General features: G+C 26.9%; 1 protein-coding gene across 2 annotated transcripts; it reads right to left on the bottom strand.

The window, feature by feature from the left end:
- Positions 1-1,831: 1,831 nt before the first annotated feature.
- On the bottom strand, positions 1,832-22,710 carry LOC129968929 (cyclic AMP-responsive element-binding protein 3-like protein 4). 2 transcript variants are annotated; one of them, XM_056083287.1, is made up of 13 exons: positions 22,582-22,710; positions 18,916-18,971; positions 17,980-18,129; positions 17,132-17,435; positions 16,307-16,407; positions 12,917-12,979; positions 11,703-11,792; positions 11,185-11,232; positions 10,908-10,966; positions 10,753-10,821; positions 8,567-8,651; positions 6,162-6,261; positions 1,832-5,124 (listed from the first exon to the last, which is right to left on the bottom strand). In XM_056083287.1, exons 3-13 carry the CDS (start codon positions 18,115-18,117, stop codon positions 4,799-4,801), a joined length of 1,383 nt encoding a protein of 460 aa, XP_055939262.1. In that variant the 5' UTR covers positions 18,118-18,129; positions 18,916-18,971; positions 22,582-22,710; the 3' UTR covers positions 1,832-4,798. The 2 variants fall into 2 exon arrangements, with proteins under 2 accessions (XP_055939262.1, XP_055939263.1); XM_056083288.1 differs by lacking the exon at positions 22,582-22,710 and adding an exon at positions 22,213-22,444.
- Between the last annotated feature and the right edge of the window lie 2,102 nt (positions 22,711-24,812).

The raw sequence follows: 24,812 nt of genomic DNA, 5'->3' as shown, positions 1-24,812 counted from the left end.
AGACAGACAAGGAAGACCTAAAGTCTTTTATAGTGACAATAATTCAAGCTTCATTGATGCCGAAAATCTCTTACAGAATCTTGATTGGGACGCTATAGATCAACAAACTTTTATCCAAAGAATAATGTAAAAATGCATACCCTCCGCCCTAATAGGGTGGCTTTTGGGAGTGAATAGTACAAATAGACAAATTTTAGACGCATTTTGGAAATTGCTTGTTTGTATTATGATGAAATGGTCAGTATTTTATGTGATTGTGAAGCAGTCATGAACTTAAGACATCTCATATATTTATTTGAAGCTCCCAATGACCTCATTCTTATCTGGCCATCAATGTTTATACAAGATATTTCCACGTTGAGAGTGTCGGATTTGGATAAACTTAATAGGATTGACATTAGGCGTTGGAAACATCAGTAAAACCTCAAAAAAACATTTAAGAAACAGGTTCCGTAGTGACTACGGATGAGTTCTATTGCAACCACGTAAAAAGAGAAATTATTACGAAGTAAAAATGGGAGATATTGTCTTAATTGGAGATTCTAGGAAGAGATTACTTTGGTAAATGGCTAAAGTTCCTTGAAGTTAATCCATCTAAAGATAAATCCATTTGAGAAGTGAAACTCAAAATATGAAACGGTAAAGTTATACTTTCCTTTAAAAGGATTTATCCTTTAAAGGTAGATCTTCAGTGGATAGAGGTAGAGAGGTCAAGACAGAACAAAGTTACTAACAACTAAGATGACATCACTGGTAATATTGATGGAACTTTGACTAGGAGTGGTGGATTTGCTAAAATAACTTTGAGATTTATAAATACTTGATTACATAGAACTGATTTGCTCTATTTCTGAAAGTTTTAAATACCTTAGCAATGGCGAGAATTATCAAGAAAAATCAATCTTCGGCGTGAATATTGCACACGATCTTTGATGACTAATTGGTGGTAAGTAGTTGATGCACAAATAACAGAAAATCGAATATCTACTTGAGATGCCTTTTCTTAAGACCGATCGAAACCAAAATTTGACAAAGAACTACAAATGTAATCACAAGATCATATACCAAATTACATTTACTTAAGTTAACATGTTTTTAAGTTATAGTATTTACAAACATGCAGAATTCAATAACAAATGGCCAAAATTCTAAAATCGATCAACCACTTGTCCGATCTGGTTCCAAATTTAATCTGGATTTACATTTTAGATGTAAAGCCCATATGCAAAATTTTATCTATCTAGTACTTTTAAGTTTTGCAGTTATCATGTTCACTTATACTTGGAGAGACAAACATCCCTACACGCACTTCATTCAAAAATTTGAGAGAAATATATAAATTTGGTTTGAAGTCCATACGTCAAATTACAACAATCTAGCTCAAAGCATTTTTAAGTTATTGTACACAGACAGTTTCAAAAGCGTGTTTTTTGGACTAAAGAAGATCTGAATCTTGGAAATTCATCACAATTGAATTTTTCCCCCTTCATAATTACAACATTTTTGCTTTGCATAAGAGACAATGAAAACAAATATATGGTATTGATATTTGTAAGATAAAACCAGTACAACTTTGGCATTTAATTACAGTAAAAATACTATACTTTATTGAGAATACCATAATTGTTTTTAAAAATAACTTTTTAAATGTGCTTTAAAAAGTGAAAAAAAAAAATTTGAATAATAAAGCTTTGTGCTAAGAAAATACTGACAAAATGCACAGAGAAGAAAATCAGTGCAAAAAATAACAATTCCGTGAAAAATGTGAAATGGAAATTCAACATGAAATTATAAAGCTGAGTTTATAGATATTAAATAAATACCACACATAGAGAATGCTAACAAAGCTGTTTTATTAATAAAAAATAATCCATGCAATTGTGAGGTCACAATCTATACTTGGTGAGTGAATAACAGCCCAACAGATGCTCAACTCTCATTTTTTCACACTTCATTTCATAATTTGATATTTATCATTTGATTTTCAAGATCACCAAAAGTGCATACAAAAGCAAATAACATATTCCTTTAAGCTGTAAGGAAAACTCTTAAAGCACCATATAAATATAAATTGTTTAAAATAACAAAGATGATTCATCTATATACATCATATTGAAGTAGCAATAGTAAAATTTTCAAGATAAACAGAAACAATAAACTTAATAAATTTTTTAAGCTGTTTGTATATTGGAAAATTAAATTCCAAAAATCAGCAATGGAAAAGAAGTGAAACTAACTACCTATGATTTCCAGAATTAAAGAACAGCTTTAAATGAAAAATGATGGCACTATGTAAAATATAAGAAAAAAAATTAAAAATATTCAATTTTTGTATTAGAGGATGTTTACTTTTCATGCAGACAAAATTTCATTCTGACACATAGCCAACAGTAATACAAATAATATTTTCTATATAAAAATAAACTACAGAATTATTGCATTGTTTTTTCCTGCCCTTTCAAAAAATATAACCTTTCATTTTAATATCACATATAGTTTTGACAGAAAACATGTCATCATATACAAGAATAATAAATGTAAAAACACAGGGTATACATGAAATACTACTAAAAAATACATTTTAAAGCTAGTTTCTATTTGACATAACAAATTAATGACTTAAGTAAAATCTTGAGAAACTATTACCTCTAGCTCAACTAAGAGGGAAGAAACTTAAAACATTTATCAAAAGAATAATAAAAGGAACAAAATAGCACGGTAGAAAAGTTAATGAATATATGTTAATAACATAACAATGACTTCATGAATAAAAACTCTCCTTGGCATGAAAATGAAAGCATAATGATATCATGTATTAGAAATAACAAATTATGCATTTTATTTATTAAAAAAGGCTTACGTTTATTTATGAACTTGCTATAAATTTGAGTGAATTTCTTGTTTACTTTTTCTCTACTAGTATTTTACCTATAATAAAATCCAAGTGGAACAAAATGGTTCCCCAAGTACTTGGAGGCACAATAATTTTCATAAGATAATCGTTCAGATATTCTTTTATCTCAATGTAAATTTGGGATAATGACATAAAGAATGTACATATACCAGCATTCTTTTTCTAACTTGCCTCAAAATCATTAACACTTTCAATGCTATTGACGAGATATCTCATTGGTAGTGTTGAAAGTTTTAAATATCAATAAGCCATTATAAAAAAAATATGATTTCAAAAAGAATAATATAATGATTTTCATATTTTTCTCCTTCTTGTAACCTTCTTTTAACAAATGGTTTTTCCAGACTATTATGTAACAAGGCACATATGCTATCGGACCTACTTAATGTAAAAGTACTGATTATTATGACAAAATATATCATAAATGACATAATGAAAAAAGACAATGTTCCAAAAATTAATTTTAACAAATAGCATAACAATAAATTAAATTGAAACTTAAAAAAAAAAAAAAAAAAGACCCTTTAGCAATACAAAACCAATGCATTTACTTCAATTCATTCAATAGTAAGCACATTACTTTGTTTGACAACTCATTGTGCAATATTATTGATACGCAAGATGAATGAAATTGTCAACTTTTCAACTTAACTTGTTAACATTCTAATACATAATAGTCTGAAGAATAATATTTTCCCTCATTAAGAATAATAAAATACTGTTTGAATAAAAAAAGTGGTAAACTTAATTTCATAATCACAGTTAAGGCAGGAGGGGGGGAAATATCACTATATATTTTGATCCAATAACATTTTTTGTTGAGAAAATATCTAAAGAGGAAAATGATTAATATGTGTTAATTCACATAGTACAGAATTAAAAGAAACAGAATTTCAGAAAGGTCATAGACAAAAAAAATCTCAGGATCATATATTTAACATTACATCTGATTAGCAATTAGAATTCATCATACATCTTATATATGACACTTTGAATCAATGGACTATGGATTTTATAGGGAGAATCCGATTCATAATTTGAATCTCCCATTCTCTAATACACAGTTATAAATATTTTTTTGTTACTAATAAAGTATTTATATTAAATACTTCACATAATTTTATTTCCGACTTTAATTTATAAAATATAATTTCAAACATATTCTTTATTACATATTTTTATTAGTGCAAAGCCTAATGATTTACGTAACACAAGATTATGGACAATTTCATGCTCCAATGAGTTCATTAAATTACTTACTGTAAATACTTATTAAACAGAAATAAAAGATTATACCTCATATCAAATATAATTCATTAGCTATGCTATGCTATATAAAATATATGTTTTATAAAGTATTGCTTTATGATTTCTTTAATGCTGTCATACAACACACAGCAACCGTACTGATTTTGATGTTATTACTTTAAATAATGTCACTATCCAATGGATATGTTTAAATAATGTTTTTTCATAAACATATGATTAATAAACAATCAAGTTATGATCAGGGGAAGGTGGAAAAATTATAAAAAATAAACATGAATACATTCAAAGAATGAATGACTGTACAATTTTTTTTTAATATTATAATATTCAATAGACAAATATTTCAATACACAAAACAATATAAATTTTGAAATATTTGAAGAGTTCATAAATTGATATAAAATGAAATAGAAACCATTTAACATAACATAACCGAATTCTCTATCCAAAAATCAATCTTAACAAAACAAATAGCATAACGATAACTTTCAACTGAAACTTGCAAAAAAAACCCTGCAGCAACACAAAACAATGCATTTTCTTACTCCCCAACCAACATATGAAAATAAATGTAAATAATTAAAAACATCACAAACATATTTCAACAACTAATCTCTACTTAAAAACAACTTTTCTATTTATGTGCCCAGTATCATGAATTTGGATGTAATTGCTTTCATTTTGCTTCAGGGTACCATCTTCATCTGTATGATAGCCAGGAGATGGAATCTCATATTTTGGGGAGACCCGAAATCGTTTTGGAGGATTCAAATCAGGTTCCTCAAAGCCCTTGAACATTGGGGGATGGGCTTCTTCAAGAAATTCTGGTTTTCTTGGAATAATCGTGTAATCCTGGCTTTTGTTGATGTGTTCTCCATTTCCTTTAACTTCCACATTATTAGATTCCATATCTTGTGAAGATAGCAGAACACGAGATGATCCTGTAAAATAAAAATGAGATTAATATTTAGATCTGCAAAAGCTGTTTGACAGCAAGCATCACTTAAAAAAAGCACTTTTAAACAACTTCTACTTCAAAAGCAATTTGAATGAGGAACAGCATTAAAAAAAATCTGCACAACAAAAATAAGTGAATTTTTGTTCTTTTTATTGTAAAAAGCTTAACTTCATAATAAAAATTTTTTTTAATGAAGGTAAAATTATGAACAAAAAACATCACTTTCATAATAATAAAAATCTAGCAAATATGCATACTTTTCAATAAGAATGGGAGGGAAAGCTTTAGATTGATTGTAAAATGAAAATAATACAAATATATGCAAATGCAATATTCTGATAGTTAATCATTCAACTTGCTTAGACTGAACATTAATAACTTCAAACACATTAAACTGAGTAAGTTTAATGTATTTGCCAATGCAAATAAAATTTTTAAAAAAAGATTGTTTGAACTTGAAGATAATATCTAGTTTACTTTAATAAGTTTGCAACACAAGTTGAACATTTAAATAATATATACATACACACACTGCAAAATAAAATTGTAAAATACCAATACAGAATAATAAAAAAATTGCAATATAACTTTGTCAATAATTAATCTGTGTGTTTATACATCATAATCATCTTGCATAATCTTTGGCTCTGAATAAATATTGCATTTTATAACAAACATGTGAACGACATTAGAACACATTTCAAATTATTATATTACATCACATAAAATTTATCAAATTATTATATTATATCACATAAAATTTATCAATCAGCAACTACAGTACAAAATTCAATTGAATTGATATTTAAACATATTAAAATGTTTAATACAAGACAAAAAAAAGTTATTACGAAAAAATAATAAATATGGAGCTCTGCATACAAGTTTGCAATAAAGTTTATAGAAATATCTTTACCTAAATATGGTAAATTTTATTTCTCTTAAAACCATTTAGATAAGAATGTATGAAACCTAAGCAACAAGTTACACAAAATTTAAGCTTAAATAAACAACACTTACCAGGAGGAGCTTCATTCTTAACAGGAGACATTAGTTTTGATTGTAAAGAATTTGGAAAAAGGCTTGGCAGTAGAAGTAATGCAAATGATACAATAAGGACCTAAAAAATAATTAAAAGTTTTTTGTTAATAATCTTGTAAAAACTATTTTACAATAAATGATTAAGATACTTCATACATCTTTTAAATTAAGAACTAACTCATTAATAACCTTTTAATTTATGAGTCAAAAGTATTTTTCTCATTGTATAGGAATTTGCAACCGAATTTGAAGATATGTATGCATTAAAAGGTTGCATAACTGTATAATATTTCACAAGGTATGCTCCTAAAACTATTTAGGCATTATATTTAAAATTTATTTTAAAACTATGAATGATTTTTTTTATTTATTCTGTTAAAGTGGTTGGGAAATTTCTATCCCACGTTCACACTGTACATAGTAAAATTTCTATCTCTCTTATGTTTTAGGCATTTACTAAATCAGCAATAAATCAAAAATACAAAAAAAAAAAAAAAAAATCAAATTACATAAAAGATTGAAAAAGTTCAGCTTCATGAAAAAACTAAATAAATGAAAAAATTTCAGAAATAAATTTAACAGACATACATACAAAGAACTCAACATTAAATTCTTTGGAACTTAAGTATTAATGTAATATTATGGATAATTCGTGAATTAAAAATATGTCTTTAATAGATGCAGGTGGTTATCAAAATAATGGAAACACCTGTGAATAAAAGTGACATTTTTTAGTGTGCTTCATAAGCATTAAAATATAGTAATAGCAAAAAGTTTTTATTATTATTTTTTTTTTACAAATAACAATGTATAGATTCTGATAGTATGTGTTAGCTTTATTGAAGTTCTCTAATTCTTGGATTTTTTTCAAAAGCATAAAATGTTGAACCTCACAGATTTTCAGAGGGCAAATTGTAGGAGCCCGTCTAACAGGAGCAAGTGCAACTGAAACATCGCAACTCTTAGTCGTTTCTAGAGATATGGTGTCTAAAGTCATGACAGTGTACACACAGTGCAACGAGACAAGCTCAGCAAAGCAAAATAGTGGTCAGAAAAAAAAGCTCAGTGAAAGAGACCAATGGGTATTGAAGCGGATTGTAATGTCTAAAAAGTGAACAATTGCAATAAAAGTGACTGCAGAGCTCAACACCCATCTGGATTCTCCAGTGTCAGTGATTCCAGTTAGAAGGCACCTTTATAAACAGAACATTTACGGCAAAGCAGCAATTCTCAAGCCACTTGTCACAGATGTTAATGGTAAACATCATCTATAGTGGTGTCACACTCAGAAAACCTGGTCAATTGATAAGTGGAAGAAAATAATATAGTCTTACGAATTGTGTTCACACTTTTCCCTACGACAAAACAGGTGCACGTTTGGAGGACCCTCTACAAGCATATGATTGTGATTGTCTTCTTAAAACTATCAAGCATTGAGGTGGATCTGTCATGGTATAGGCAGCCATGTCATGATTTTCTGATGGACCAATCATAACCCTGAAAGGAAGGATCACTAAGGAGAAGTATAGAGAAATTTTAACTGACCAGGCCCATCCTATGATGCAAACAGGATGATAATGGGTCTATTCATCAGTGAGACTTGTCCAATCATGGTTTGATGAACATGAGGATTAAGTTAAATGTATACCTTTTCCCGAACAATCATCCGACTTCAATATAATTGAGCTGTTATGGTCTGTTTTAGAGCATTCAATATGGAATCAATATATATCTCCCAGAACTTTCACAATATCTCCAGGAAGAATGGTACAATGTTACTCTAAACACTATTCAACATTTGTATAAATCGATTCCTAGGCGAATTCAAACTGTATTACATGCAAAAGGCAGTCCTATCATACTAATAAAGCATTCTTTATATATATATATATCTAATACACATTCATTATTTTGATAACCACCTGCAAGTTCAAAATAGTTATATTGCATTGAAAAAAAAATCATTCTTTATGAAAACCTTTCCTAAAATGTGAAACAAATCAGATTTAAAAGAAATTTGAATTATTTACTTTGTTTCCTAAAGACATATTAAAAGGAAGTTATCTGTATAGTAAACAAATGAATAATTAATATATCTACATTATAACACTTTGCATTTACATAAGTTTTTATTTGCAACATTTATGTTCATTTACAGTAATTTTCATTAAAAAAAATATTTATAGTTTAATAACCCAGAATAACAAATCATCAATATCAAGAAATATATGAGCAGTTGTTTTACATATTTAAAGTACACTTCCAAAATACCTTTTTATTCAAGGGGAAACTCATATCCAGTAAGGGAGCCAGAACATAAATAATTTAAAAACAATTTTGTGCATCGTAATTCACATTTATGCTATTTTATATAAAAAAATTACCATTAGACATGTGCTTGTTTGAACTTGCTTTCCTGTTGAATTTGCAATTATGGACTGAAGTTGCTTAATTTGATCAAGCAAAGACCTAAAAATAAACAAATCTCATGAAAGGAAGTTTTGTTTGGGTATAATCAATAATATAACTACTCAATCAAATAATATAACTACTCAATTCTTTAAAACCAGGTAAACATTAGTATTATAGAAATTTATTGAAATATTGTATAAAAAATAAATGATCAAACATGAAAAAAAGATTTCATACAAAGCACAGTGATTTTCAAAGATAATCTCTAATAAAGATATTCTGCAGAAATAAGTGTAAATTTCTTTGTATGGGTAATAATTTTATTTAATTCGAAAATCATTCATTTTTCTATTCCTTTAAACATTAGAAAATAATGATGTCACTTGACATATGCAAAGAAATTAAACAATCAATATCCTTAATAAATGTGGCATACAAGTCTTGTTTGTGTAATGTAATATTTGTAAATACAAATAAAATCCTTTTTACTTTTTAAAAATTGTTTTAAATTACTCTGACTCTGATGCTTCCCAAATACTTTTTTTAACTTCAAAATAATAATAGAAATTTCAATTTATGCTACAATTACTTATACTAAAAAACAACTAATCACCCAACCAAAATCTAATTGCAATTCTATGCCCTAGTCTTGGAATAGGGAAGATAAAAGCCTCTTTTCATGTCAATTTATAATAATTTATGCAATACACTTAATTATTTAGCTATTAATAAATTACAGATAAAGATATTTTATAAAAATATATATAGGAATGTCTGGAATAATGCAAAATCAAAATTACATGGTCCTTTATTTTTTTCATGTCATTTAAGATATTTTCCATATCAGAATATGATACAGATACAAGAGAGGTGCAAATAAATAATAAAAATTTAAATTGTTCCTTTATTTTTCAAGAATGTTAACATAACAGAAAAAGTTGACTATTTTGCAAGGCAATTAATTACACATGGAAGTTGACACCAATAATGCCAATGGTTGGGCTCAAACAACAAATAGCTGAAAGTTGAGGAGTTTGTAAAGATGCATGAGGATATCAATAATATAGGAGCCAGCAGTTCAGAGCCAAAAGTAAACAATAATTTAAATGCTAACAGAAGGTCTGGTCTCAATCAGAAAAAGGATTGCAAATTTTGGGAAGCAATAAAGATATGAATTCTAGCTACGAGTCTAAGAAATAGAAATATTTTTGCTAGGAAATAATTTTCATGAAGAAAAAGTTGTCAAATTGTCACATGGGCTTCAGATATTATGAAGCCATCATTAGCAATATAATTCTTTTAAATAAATAATATTTTTAACACGTCCTATTTTTTATCAATGTGTATGAAAACTACATGCTTTGTACCATATTTTCTCTTCAGTTGTTTTTTTAGTCTTTCCTCAAATTAATTCGCCTGCAGATATATATGTATAAAGCTACACCCTAACCTAAGTAGCTGTCATAAGTTCAAATTATATAATAACTTCAGAGTATTAATACATATATTCTTTACAATTTAAGCATAAACTCCACAAAATATATCTATAGTATATATGCAATTGGAATGACTATGGATTCAACTGTTTAAAGTTCATTCCAAAATGTTGCCAATTTATCAATTATAGAAGATTCTTCTTAATTATTAATTTTTCTAAAATTGTTTGCTTTTGACAAAAACAAATACAAAAAAACTGCACACTAATGATTAATTAAATTTTAGAATATATTTTATAAATGGGTTACTACCCAAAATTAAAATATTTAGGCATTCAAATATAAATCCTTTTCTTATAGCAATTAAATTTGATTTTAGTTTTAAATATTATTTAATTACTCTTTTTGCTGTTTAGCATATTACATTTGATAACTGCAGATTATTCATCTATAAATCTATCAAGAATTTATTAAATTTTGTATTCAAAATTTGTTTTAAATACATTTTTTGAATTTTTTTTTTTTTATCTCAGACAATTCCAATTCACAGATAACTCCTTTCAACAAAATGATTGTCAAATTTCACTCGGCGCATTTTAATTTTAAAACATTCTAATAAAATAACACATCACAAACATCTTCCTCCAGAACTGCTTTTTATTGTTTCATAAATGATAAAAATAAATGAAAAATAATTTATGATATTAATGCACATTTCTTACTTTTGTTGACTTTCCAATGTTTGAACTTTTTTCTGTAAACGAACATTTTCAGAAGTACACAATTTTACTCTAAAAATAAAAAGAATAAAATTATATTAAATAATTTTAATTCCTAATTTTTAAAATGTTATTAGATATTCAAATGAGCACAATACCTGTTTTCTAAGCCATCAATATAATCTTTTTTGCGTTTTCTACTTTCTTGAGCAGATTGCTAGTAGAAATGAAAGATGTAACAATATTATACATGAAAATTAAAACTACTCTTTTATACTTTCTAAACAAGATATGATACAGAATGTGATTAAAAAAATATTATAATGGTGTAAGAGCCATATGAATTCATAAAAAAAAAGTATATTAAGAAAAAATTTATTATGTTTTTTTAAAAGAAAAAAAAATGAATAAATAAAAATAAATGTAGCTACATACTTTATTTCGAATTTTTCTTCGAATCCTTTTAAGTTCCCTTTCCTCAGCCTGGAAAAATTGTTTGTACTTTTGTAACAATATATTTTAAATATGTGTGTGGTCATATCTTTATATAAAAAGAAGAGAATGTCACTAAACTTGGTAATTTCAAAAATTTATGTTGCAAAAAGGGCAACATACTAACATTAAATTAGAAATTTAAATTTTTGTTATTATAACCACAAAAAAAATGATGATCCTAAATGAAATAAAAATACTTAAGTACAGAGTTCATTTAATTACACAAATTACAAAATGTATTGCTAATTATCTTCCATCATAGATAAATAATTTTTTTTTTAATTTCATACATTACATTTCAATTTGTTTTAACTATTTCATCACAACTTGAATTTAAGAAACACATGAAGTATAAAAACAAAAATGATGGTATATGTAACCTTTTACAAAATAAAACCAATTATTTGATCACATTTAATAAATAATTTTAACTGTAAAAGAACATTTTAAAATCTTACTCTAGTAAGTGGTAGATGAGTTGGAATCTGTAAGCCTTCTTTTCTCATTAATTTTTTTTCCTCTTCTGTTAAGTGCAAAGTGTCTGAAGTCTAAAATCACAACAATGCAATTTAATTTACAATAAAATAAAAAATTAAAAAAGAAACTTTCAATTCAGTCTAAAAAGCTCGATAAAATATAATTATATATTAAAATATATAATAATTCTACGTTCATTTATTTTTTCCAAAACACTTCCATGAATGGATAAATAAAAAAAAAAAAAAAAAAAAAAAAAAAAAAAATACAAATATAAAAAAAAAAAATCTTTCAAATTATGCACAGTATTTATCAGTTTGTTTGATTTTAATACAATTAAATACAAAGGAAGTATGAACTATGTCAAATTTTATAATTACTCAAATATAAATATTATGAAGGCTTTTAAACACAGATATGCATAATTTGTTCTTCCTGTAAAGTAAAAAAAAAAAAAAAAAAGTCATATATTGATAACCCTTATTTGATCTGAAATTACATAAGCTTTCAGTAATAGGACAAATATCAGACCAGAGCACTGCCAAATTAGCCGAAGTTTAATTTTAAAAAAAGAAAGGGCAGGGTGTGAACCTATGCATTTTTAATACAAAAAATCTATATTACAAAAATATACAAAATCAATACTATACATTGCAAAACATAATTTTAAATCTCAGCAGTAGCTTATTGTGTATGTTGTAGCAAGATTACTGACCATCCTCAAGCAGTGACATGCTTTCTCTTTAATATTTCCTACTTGTCCCTTTGGAAACATTGGACTTTTTTTTTTTTTTTTTTAAAAGAAGTTAGATTTAAGAAGTGCCAAATTATAGCCTACAGTATAGATTAAAATTTAAGTAAATATTAATCTAAAGTTTAATTATATTGACATAAAAGTTCATTTCAAGAACAATCTTATAATTTCCAACCATAAACAGAAAAGTAAGTAAATAAACCATATTGAATACCCTTCATTCTCTATTCTAATTATTTATACAATTACATATATTAATCACTGTAACCTTACAATGATTAATAAATAAAGTGGTAATTATCTATTATATCATAGACATTAAAAATGATAAAAATTTGAATTTTCAATCATTATAGCCTGGATTTGTCCTCAAAATTTTAGTAATAAAAGAATGAAATAAAAATATATATAATCTTTAAATTAGACAGATCTATAACTTACAGAATCAAAGAGACTTATGTCATCTCCTAAATTCCTTTTCTTCCTTCCAGTACTAACAGATTTCTAAATGTAAGGAAACAACAAAAATAAATATGATACTGAAAATCATAAAAACAGAATACGAATAAGACTTAAAATCATATATTAAAATTTGAATCTGAAATTATTATGGACTAAAAAAAGTTAAAATTTTACAACTTTTAATTATTTTTTATTACCAATGAAACCTTAAATTTATATCAAATTGCATCGATCATCTGTATATGTTAATTATACAGATGCATATATAATAATATTTGCATCAGATTATTCTAAATTTGATGCAAATATGATGATTATATATTCTGCTGAATTTCATATTAATTATTTGATTTTTATATTCAACCAGATTATAATGCATCCTTCCCTAATCAAAACTTTTGGATTCACTCAAAATAATCAAGCCAGCGTGCTATACATGTAAATATTTTATTTGAGGACATTTATGTACTTTTAAGTAACTACTGGATTGCTTTTATAAAATTATTTAAAACTCTTCAGTAACAATACATTTGTATACTGCTCAAATAGAAAATGGTGAAATATGAATAATTATTAATCATAAAATTACAAAATTGAAATAGTATATTAATTGCTACCCTTCTATTTTACAGGAAAACAACAGTATAATAATTTATTTAGAATAAAATTACATTTACACTTGGATGGAACTAGGCATAATATTAAGATTACACATGAACCAAAACCACATTGCTGTTAATTCCACAAATAATAAATCAGTAATAACTTATGAATGGGATTACATATCACATAATCTCAGGTCACATGATCTCCCATTTAAAAGAAAAACTCAAATGTAAATCTAGCTTAAGAAAGGCTGCATCTGTCTAGCAAAAGAATTAAGCTCGTCTGAATGATAAGTAAAAAATTTTGTTTTGAAAAGCAATACAAAGAAACTACTGTTTGGTTCAGGATTCTGAGATAAACATTTTCTGATGCATGCGCAAAAATACAGTGAATTAGCGAATGAAAAGTAGTTAATTTAATAATTATTTCACAATTTCCTTATTAGTAAGATAATTTAGTAAAGCACAATTTATCTATACATTATCATTGCAATATTTAAAATTCAGAAGTTTAAATTGAAAAAAATTTGTTGGTTTTGAAATATAACTGTGAGAAATTAACACTAGAACTACCAGAGATAAAAATAGACAGATTCTACAAGAAACTGACCAGTTATTTTGACGAGTCTAGTAGTTTTAGTGCTGATAACTATACAATTATTTCGCAATTTCATTTCTTGGTAATACATTTTAGTGAATTTTCAACATATTTCTATCCTTACATGAGATATTAAAGAAATAATTCTCTTCCTCTAATTTCAGGAGGATGGAAGCTGAGGGGAACTGCTACAAGATTAATAAGATGTATTATCAATTTAGCAGAACATTCAATAAAAAATATATTTCTTTTTGGAGAGTTTTAGTATTTTTTTCTACTACTTTAAAACCTAATTAAAACAAATAAGTTAAAGTGAAGATTAGTGTGCCCCCTGAGTTTGTCGCCAATATGGCAACCCAACGGAACACTTTTCTAGCAACCCTAATGCTGTTTTGTTTACTGCTTTTGAATGGTTGAGTTGTACATGAACTACAACTATTTTATGAAAAATGTATATTAAAAATAATATCGATTAAAGATTTTTATTTTGTTCTTTATTATAAGTTTTTTTACAACTAATAAGACACTGCAATTTTATTTTTAATGTGAATACGAACAGAAAATATATATTCTTTTGCAATTTTTAATTTTCAGAATGCACTTTAAAAAAATTGCCTGAATTTTTACTTTACGAAATCGTCTGCATTCTTTGTTTTAAAATTATCTGCAATGGAATTCTTCGCAGTTCTTGTAATTCTTTTGATGCTCTAATGTCGAGTTCTCTTGACAATTTGTTGTATCGGCAATTGTGTAAGAATGGATGTCTCGTGAATAGGATAGCATTAAGTATTTTGAATCTGCAGAATGGATGAAGGGCGAGTGGAATATACATATATACTTAGTTAGAGTTGATGAAGTTAGGAAAGGATGTTTGTTTGTTTGTACTGTTCCTGTTATCCCCCCAGTCCTTATGTTCAATGTTTCAGCGAAGTTACAAGGTTCCCGCTTCCGCCGCTAGCAAAGCTGTAGGATGTTTTTTTAAGTTAAAAAATTCTGCCCGGTGCCTTCTTCAGATGCCGACAGGCATTGCGTTCTCTAAATTTTGTGCATAAAATGGTAGCATTAAAATAATTTTAATGCATAAAGTGGTAACTATAACTGTTTCAAAGAAGTGTTTGTTAATTTGTCCGCCATCTTTATTGGTGACTTGGCATCCTTGGCGCAGCAAGGGGCACACTAAACTTCACTTTTACCAACAAATATATCTAAAAATTTCTGCATTAATTTAGAGTAGTAAAAATTTTATCACAAAAATGTTTTTTTGTTAACTATATAGATAAGATTAAATGCAATATTCAGTGAAAAACAGTAAAAATATTACATAATTTCAATACCTAAAATCACTTGATTAGTTAAAAGTAAACACATACTAGTATGAAAAAAAAAAAAAAAGATAAAATTTAACTGTTAATCTTTTATTTAAATGTTATAATTTCCTATAATCTTATGAAAGATTATAGAAACAACACAATTCAGACATATTTGAAAGTAGATAAATCATAAATCTATACATGTTTGGCACAAAAAAAAAAGTTTTTGTATTCATTACTTCCTATTGTTCAAAAACCTCATATCATTCAAGTTAATATATTGCCACTACTTCGACACAAACACTTACCATTCATTACTTTACAGGAGAAAAATGATATGTACAAGATAATGATAAACAATTACAAGCTTATTTATGTACAAGATATAGAATGCTCACCGATACGTACTACAAACTGTTTTTAGAATTCACTACTTAAATGGATTTTTTTAAAGTTTAGAATGCAACAAATTATTACCATAAAATTGAATTTAAATATTATTATTATTCAGCCTTTAAATAAATAATTTTAAGAAGCAATTATAACATTTATTTATAAAACATTGGAAAATCATTTATTAGCCACATATCCGATTCCAAAGATCATATGCTAATACTCTTCCACAGGTGCTCTTTAATGACATATAATAAACACTAAAGTTTACCAATGGTATGTGGTTAAGACAAAGATATAGGAAAATATGACAAAAATATAATGAATATTCAAAGGCATCAATACTAAAAAGCTGGCAGCCTTCTTCAAATCAGTTGTAGTTACAATCAATATCTCAAGAAAGTTTAGAGCATGACTACAGAATTAATATTCAGGGATTAAAGAAATTGAAAATAATATTTACTTGTGATTTAGTTGTAATTATACTTTCAGGAACTAAGACAGAAGACAGGTTAGAGTCCTCAGTGGTAGAAATTTCAGATGTAACTACTATAATATCAGCTCCTACAATTTAAATATAAAATTAATATTCTTTGTGCATAGTGCAAATTGCTAAATTTAAAACTTATTATTATACCAAATAGCATAAAGATAAAGATTTTATGTATTAACCATGCTTAAAAAAAAAAAAAAAAAAAAATCCCCTCTTTTGTACAATTTTGATGGATTCTCAACAAGCATTATCAACACCTCAACTGAAACCCAACTTCAATAATCTTCTTTTTTTATCAATTATCTTTTGAATCCAGATATATGTAGTCAGTTTTTAAGAAATTCTTTCAGTTTCAAATTGAATTGAATTTTAATTCATGAACTTCCAGAATTGTTATTTTTTTTTAAAACTGGTTTCAACCTAACTACCAGAGAAATAATTGTCTAGCTAGAAGGCTTTGGTATAAGTTTCAAATAATGCACTATATTTACTTCTACTTATAAGCTTTTAGTCAAGCTGACTATGTAGTTTTAATAAGCTATTTTTGATCCACATAAATATATTATTATTTTAATTCACTAATGCTATTATTTATTACTAATACATATTATTTACATATTAATATATGCCTTCTAAAAACTTTTAAGGGTGCTAAATTCATTCAGCCTTTATTTGATTGATTCTTCATCAAAAAGCTATTTTAAAGAATAAAAAATTTATAAAGACAAATTTTAAACCTTAAGTACTTATATAAATCATATCATAACAAAGTATGCATTTTAGTAGGAAACATACCTAAATCTATGGAAGATTCTGATACATGTTGAGGACTGTAACAAGCATAATCATGGTTATCAGGATACAATTCAACACACGATTCAGAATTCTTTCCAGAATCTACACAAACAGTTTCCATAAAGACAGGAAAATCAGAGTTTTCGGAACCTGATGATGCACTCTGAGGTGATAAACTTTCACTATAGTGAGAATTTGTATCTGTCTCATGACTTTCACTCGATGTTTTTCCCAATTCGTAGTCCTTAGCAACATCTTTTAAAAAAGCATTCCAGAAATCTGGGTTATTGATATTTTCTTCTGGCTGGAAATGAGAATAAAGAAAATCAATTATATAAATATAATAGCAATTGCAAATGTTAACAAAAAGTCAAAAGGAAAAAACAACATAAGAAAATAAGTAATCAATTGGATAACACTAGGAAACATAGTAACTTCTCTCAAGCAGCAGCTTATTTTACACATAGACTTTGTTATCAATCATTGCAGTCCTTTCAAGCAATGTAATAATGATGTTGAATTTTTTTTAGCAATATAATGATGGCTAGATAAATGTGGTCTAGCCATCATTTACATAACATATTGGCAATACTAATCAATGAATAAATTGTTAGAAAATCGAAATAAACAGAAAAAATATATATATTAAAATGCATAATATTAAAATAATAAAGATCAAAAAAAAATTCCCATCCTGCAATAATTATTAAAAAGAATTTCAATTGTTTAAATAAAAATACTATGTATTAACCGCAATCCATTGGTGAAAATAACTGTTAAAATGTTAAATTTGGCAATAAAATCTTTGACATGCAGTTAATACGCAAGCTCCATAAAAACATAAATACCTGGTGTAGAGAATTGTGTAGCTGCTCAAAATTGCCTGTAAGATCATCACCAATGTAGCAGTCAATGTCTCTTAGAAGTGGATCATCTTTATCAAACAAGATGTCCAGTATTTCATCATTCATTGCCGGGTTAGTCATAATTAACAATTTCTGGGGAAAAAATACATTAATATTATTCCAAAGCAAATGTTATTAGCATAAATAGTTCATAATTCCTGTTAATATTAAAGATAAATGCGTTCAAGTTGGTACACTATAGGCCAAGGTATTTGGCCAAAAGCTACAAAACATGGAAAAATATATACTTTGGAGCAATTTTGAATTGAAAATCAAGTAAAATTAATCCAAAATTATTACAGCAAAAAAATAATTTTATATCACATTAAAGCGTTAAAAAATTATCTTTTCAATGATACTAATTTTATATCCATTAAAAAATTTTCTAAATTTTGGCATTTTAAAATACGAATGGCTAATTTTCAAAAGTAGATTATATTGTTACTTTGAAATTTATACCAATTTTATTGTTTCAGCAAATATTTAATTGTGCAATTTTCTTTCATTGTTGAAAGCTAAAGAAGGATTATGCTTAGTATCTATATAGTTTATAAGGCGAATATATGAGTTGTTACAGTTGCACAAAATTTAGAAAAAAGATGAATAGCATCTTTACATTTTTAATAATGCTATGGGACATTTCCATTAGAAAAGCTCATGTACAAAGAGTTTATGCAACACAATTAAAATAACATGGCTTTAATGACTAGAATTTGATGGATATTACGTAATATGTAAATTATTTAATTGAAATTAAACATAATCAGTATCTCTGACGAACTGGCTGGTCATCAAAGGCAACTATTCAATATAAGTATCTAAAGTTCAAAGTATTTTAATACTACAGTAAATTTTATCAAATACTTTTAACAAACATACCTGCTAAATGTCAACCTTTATGCAAAGCCAAAAATAAAAACAGAAGTGCCAAGCATCTAAATAAATAAATAATAAAAAAAAAAATTAAAGCAATTTTTATTTCCTGTAAAGGGTCTACACAATCAATTATTTCTAACAGCTGAAGTAAAACCTAAAATACTTTATTTGTTCTTGAATTTTTGGATATCATTTGAGGTTAACAAAGGTGGTTAATCTCTGTCACATTTAATGAAATTATGTAACATAGACTTTATATTACTAGTGGAAGGGGTTTTTTTTTTTTCTCACTTGAATGAGCCATAGAGACAATCAACCTGCAATTTTGAGTCAAAATGGTACAATTGAAAATAATACGATAATCACTTGCATTTGAAAAAAAAAATGAAACCGACTACTGCAAATTTCAAATTATCATGCGAGAACATTATAATTTTTTGTTATTATGTGTCTTAATTTAAGTCATTAACCAGTTTGAAACAGTCACGAGACTTCTCTGTCGGTCTCTACCCCCCCCCCCCCTCTCTCTCTATATATATATATATAAATACGATAATTTTTTTAAACTTTCATTTTCAATTTTTCTAGCTGGCAAACGAAGTTTTGGAGCTCAATCGATTTTGAGATGAAAAAAACCCGTCACTTTTCTAAATATCAACGCATGCATAGTCTGATAGTCTCGTGATTGTTTCAAACTGGTTAACAACTTAGATTAATTAAGACCATTTATAAGAATTCAGAGAATGTATAATTTGGAAATCAAATTGTAACTTGTAATTGTAGTTGGAGATAAATCGCCAAATGTGACATACTTCTGCATTATTTTCTAATAACCTTATTTTAATTAGCTGAAATTATCCCTGAACCAACAATCTTTATCGATTAAACAAACAATATTTTAACTTTGGTTTATTTTTAAAAAACATTATGCGAGTTAAGCAATAACACTATGATTTCCAAGGGAAAAACTACATTAGCAGACAATAGATATTTCAAAGCTATAATGTGAAATCTGACTTCAAAATAAAAAAAGGGATAATTTGTTGCCTATGCATTTTGAGGCTTCAACAATTTGTTGCCTTCAAGTCACTTCAAAACCTTCAAGCCAAAACAACATCAAGTTCTTGCATGATATATATATATATATATATATATATATATATATATATATATATATATATATATATATATATATATATATATATATATATATATATATATATATATTAATGTGCCTTGCAAATTTTTTTAAAAATTTACAGCTGATCTACCCAGAAAAAAAATTATATGCATACAACAATTTTGTGATATTAGCTTATTAGATCTTACATTTAACAATAAAAAACTGATCAGCATTCTAGTTTCCATAAAATTATTAAAAAAATTAATAAGAATGGATAATGAAATAATTTTTTTTAAAATACAGAATTATGTACCATACAATTAATTGTTCAAGACACAATCAAAAACTAACATAACTTAAAAAGAAGAAATGAAAAAACCCAAAGGAACTAGCAAAGAACAATGTACAAATGAAACCATAAAAGTATTCTTACAATATCAAACAATTGTCGATTATTTACGTGAATAAATAAATTAGAATAATAATCATACTGATTCTCACTAACAGATAAATACTTAGTATTTTTTTAGGATAGAAACAGAAAAATTCTATCTAATAGCTGAACTGATTTATAACTGATCAGCATTCTAGTTTCCATAATATTAAGAAATTAATATAAATGAATAATGAAATAATTTTTTAAAAAGTACGGAATTAATTAGGTACCATACAATTAATTGTTCAAGAAACAATCAAAAATAACATATTTAGAGAAAGAAATAAAAAAACTAAAAGAAACTGGCAAAGAGGTATAAATAAATTAAATCATAAAAGTATTTTATTTTTACAATAATAATCATACCAATTCTCATTAATAGTTGACTACTTATTACTTTTTTAGGACAGGAACAAATAATTGTATCTGACTGCTTATTTCAAAGAAAATGCCTTCTTGCTTAAAACAATTTTGATAAATATTTAATAAATATAAATTTGATCAATATTTAATCAAAGTGAAAAATAAGGTCACCTTAAAATGTTTTTTAAATGGTATTAATCACATACTATAAGCAAACTTGTAGTTTAAACCACTGTCGCTGATAAATAGTCAACGGACTTGCATGGCATTTTTGACACTTATTTACTGTCACATGCTTAATACATAAACCCATCTATCTGTTTTTATGATTATATTTGATTCAACAACTTTCTGACAAAATTGTTAATTCTTAAATGCTTTGGTAATTAAACTCAAAAGAAAACTAATCTAGCAGTAATTTTTTCCTTTGTTTCTTAAATAACCAAAATTTTCAATTAAAAACATTTTTTATATACTTTTCAAATTTTGATAGATTATAATATCACAAATTAATATTAAGGTATACTATAGAAAATTATTTCAAGGTAAATATTTAATAGATAATCTTAACATAAGTTATGAATGAAAAGCTTTTGAACCTCTAGATTCAAGTATCCCTCAGTTGTTTTGCTTTTCTTACAATATAATTTAGAAAGCTTACCGATATCAATTCAAAAAATATTTATATATTGGTTAACTATGTGCAATTTTGCATTGAATTATACCTGAATGATTTAATTTTAATCCATAACACTCAAAAGTGATAATCTGATATCCATATCAGATTAAAAAAGGTTAATGTATAATGTTCTTGACTGTCAATAAAGTAATTTGATTGTTATTTAAAAAGATAATATATTCATTTCTAAGAATTTATAAGATAAATTTTGGTTAAATAATTCATGTTCACAATGAATTTAATAACACATATTGTAAAAAATTCTGTTACAATTTAAATTAGAAAAATTACCAATATACTTCACAAAATTTAAACCACTGATAAGATAATTAATATGAGAATTTACAATAACACAAGTTCACAAAAAAAAAAAATGAAGGCGTTTTAAAATACTTGATTAAATTATAATTTCGATGAATATATCAAATATTTTGATCAAAATAATCATAAATATGTAACTGTATATATGTGTGCATTAAATAATTACATAATATTAAAAATATTTACTGGATAAAACTTTTAGTTAAAGCTACTACATAAGTTTTAAGCCTTAAAGTGAAAATCTGATAAAAGTGCAACAAAACAAACATATAATATTTTATATTATTATTCTTTAAATATAATACAAATAGTGTAATCGAAAGATAAATCACACACTTATTCCAATACAAATTACTACATATCTTATGAAAAACTGACCGATATTGTTGACATTGGTGTCATCAGCATGAAATGCGATATCATAACATGCCCAAAAAAAATATGCGTTTCCGGTATTTCTTCAGTGTAAACCACGATTTTTTAAAATGGATAAAAACATTTGTGAAAATTAATTTATTAAAATAACAGGTTGATAAAAACATGCTAGATCCAGTAACGAAAGAAGTTGAATCCACGTTTACTGAATATTTATTACCACAGCTGCATGTTTGCATATCCACGCAGCATATTTAATCAACAGCTTTCAGAAGGAACAAATAGAAGATATTAATTAACAGTGTCTTCTTAGACCCTTCGATGTCTTAACACACTGCATAATATTTTTAACGATCGTAATTATTAAATTACCTGTTAATAGTAATGTCACAAATACGACATATTTTTACTTTGTTATTAGTATTGCGACATTTACCGGTAGTCAGCTACTACATTAAAAAACACAAGTGACTCAGCTCAGCTTCCAACATCACATTTTTGACGTCATTCCAATTTGGACGTTCTAATCATTGATTGGTTGATAAAATTCTGAAATGCACAGTTTGTTTTTAGTCTCTGATTTTGGGCATACGAATAAAATTGCACAATTTACTTTCTATTTACATACATTCTAAGATTAATTTGATAGGACAAAATAATAAATAATTGATGAAAAATTTTGAAATAAATAGAAATTCTTTCTTTATAAGTTGATAAATTAAGATGAGGAATTAACTTTTAATTTTATTACTGACGTACCAGAGCAGATTAGACGAATAGTGATTCCTTTGTCAGAAAACTTATTTCCTTAAAGATTTCTTAGATCAACTTCTTTATTTTTCGGATTATTTAAGAAAACAGAATTTTGGAATGAACCATTGGAGGCATTTTCTTTGAATTCCTTGTTCTCTCCTTGTCATCTTGAACAGTATTATTTGTTTTAATTAAAAATTTAGGCACATATTGTTCATATGGTTAATTCAATTTTTTGTATTATTCGCAATTACTAATGCCATTTCAGTACGTTGACAATAGGAGTAACAAAACGTAAACAATTTCACCATCCCACGCTATTTTTATGAAACTTTCTGATAAACGAAGGATTCCCTTATCTGAAAATAGAAAGTATATTTAAAATTATCATCAAGTTAATTGGAAAGGGGGGGATCAAGTCTTTAGTTGCTATTCTCTCTCTCTCCACCTTTCTCCTCCGGTGCCACTTCCACCTCATCTTTTGTAAGGTGATTTCAACAATTATTTAGAGATGCATAATCCACGATTTTTTGAATAACAAATAATATTGCTATTGTTATTTTTAAATATGCGTTCCAAATATCTGTTATTTCAATCATATTTTTAATTAAAAATTATTACTTAATGTTAAATATAAAATTTATTAATTGTAATTAATACTTAGTTTACTAATTTAATTAACGTGTGATTGAATTAATTTATCTGTTTCAGCTTACTTCCTAAATTTTATTTTTTTTCTCAAAACTATTTATTTAATATATTTATTAGAGAGAACTATTTTCTGGAAAAGATGAGTTAAAATTATATGTAATTTCTTTAAAATGTTTACTTTAGTCCTATATTCTACCAATAGATGGCGCAAGCAGTAAACAGAGTACATGTAATCAAAGTCAATCATGTCACGAGCAATTAAAAATGATCTGTATGGAATAGTGCATCATCAAATACGAATATCGGTCACTCCCGTAAAGTGGAGCGGTGACTTCGCACTTTCCAGTGAAGCCTCGCACTTTCCGGTGAAATCACCGCTGCGATAAATTTCAGTGATATGCAATTCAATGATACGATACGATAATTCCAATAACCGGTCCGTTCACTTTTCAATCCAATCACAGATTTCTTTCGAGAGCTTCCATTAGACAGATCGTATCGTCACCGCTCCGGCAAATTTCAGTGATATCGTATCGATTGTTAGTTTCTATCGTGATCCAAAACTTGTAATCGAAATATCATCAGTAAGAACGTATGAAGGATTTGAATCACACCCCTCTTTGAAAAGTATTGATCACTTGTATTTGTGACTTTTTGATATTGGTTACCGCTCTGAAATATTCGTAATAACCGCTCTGAAAATATTCGTAATAACCGCTCTGAAAATATTCGTCATCCCTACAATTATTTCGATGTACGAGGGGTGATCAAAAAAAAAAAAAAGTTTTCAAGCAGCAGCATTTGAAAAGTAGAAATTGTGGATGGGAATATTGTTATCCAGAGTGGAGACAGATGGCCCTAGTTGTCTTAGACAGGTCGTTCGAGCAGATAGTGTTAGTACTGAAACAGCGACAGTAATGGCAAGACGTCTAGAGAAGTGGTCTCGCACAGAGGTGCGAGCCGTGATACGATTTCTATGGGCCAAGAATGTATACCCATCGGACATTCACAGACAAATCGCTGAAGTGTACGGAAATGAAGCAATGAGTAGACAACAGATGATGAAATGGTGTCATTCTTTTGAAGCAGGCAGAGAGATTGCTGGAAACCTTTAGGTGGGAGGTCTGGAGCCTCCCCCCCCCAACAGCCCCGATTTGGCTCCCAGTGACTATTTCCTTTTCCTGGCATTGAAGAAACAC

This window comes from Argiope bruennichi, chromosome 5 (genome assembly GCF_947563725.1).
Source record: "Argiope bruennichi chromosome 5, qqArgBrue1.1, whole genome shotgun sequence".
In the NCBI taxonomy this organism is placed as follows: domain Eukaryota; kingdom Metazoa; phylum Arthropoda; class Arachnida; order Araneae; family Araneidae; genus Argiope; species Argiope bruennichi.
The sequence above is the reverse complement of the archived record's forward strand: the minus strand, read 5'-3'. Positions and strand labels throughout refer to the sequence as shown.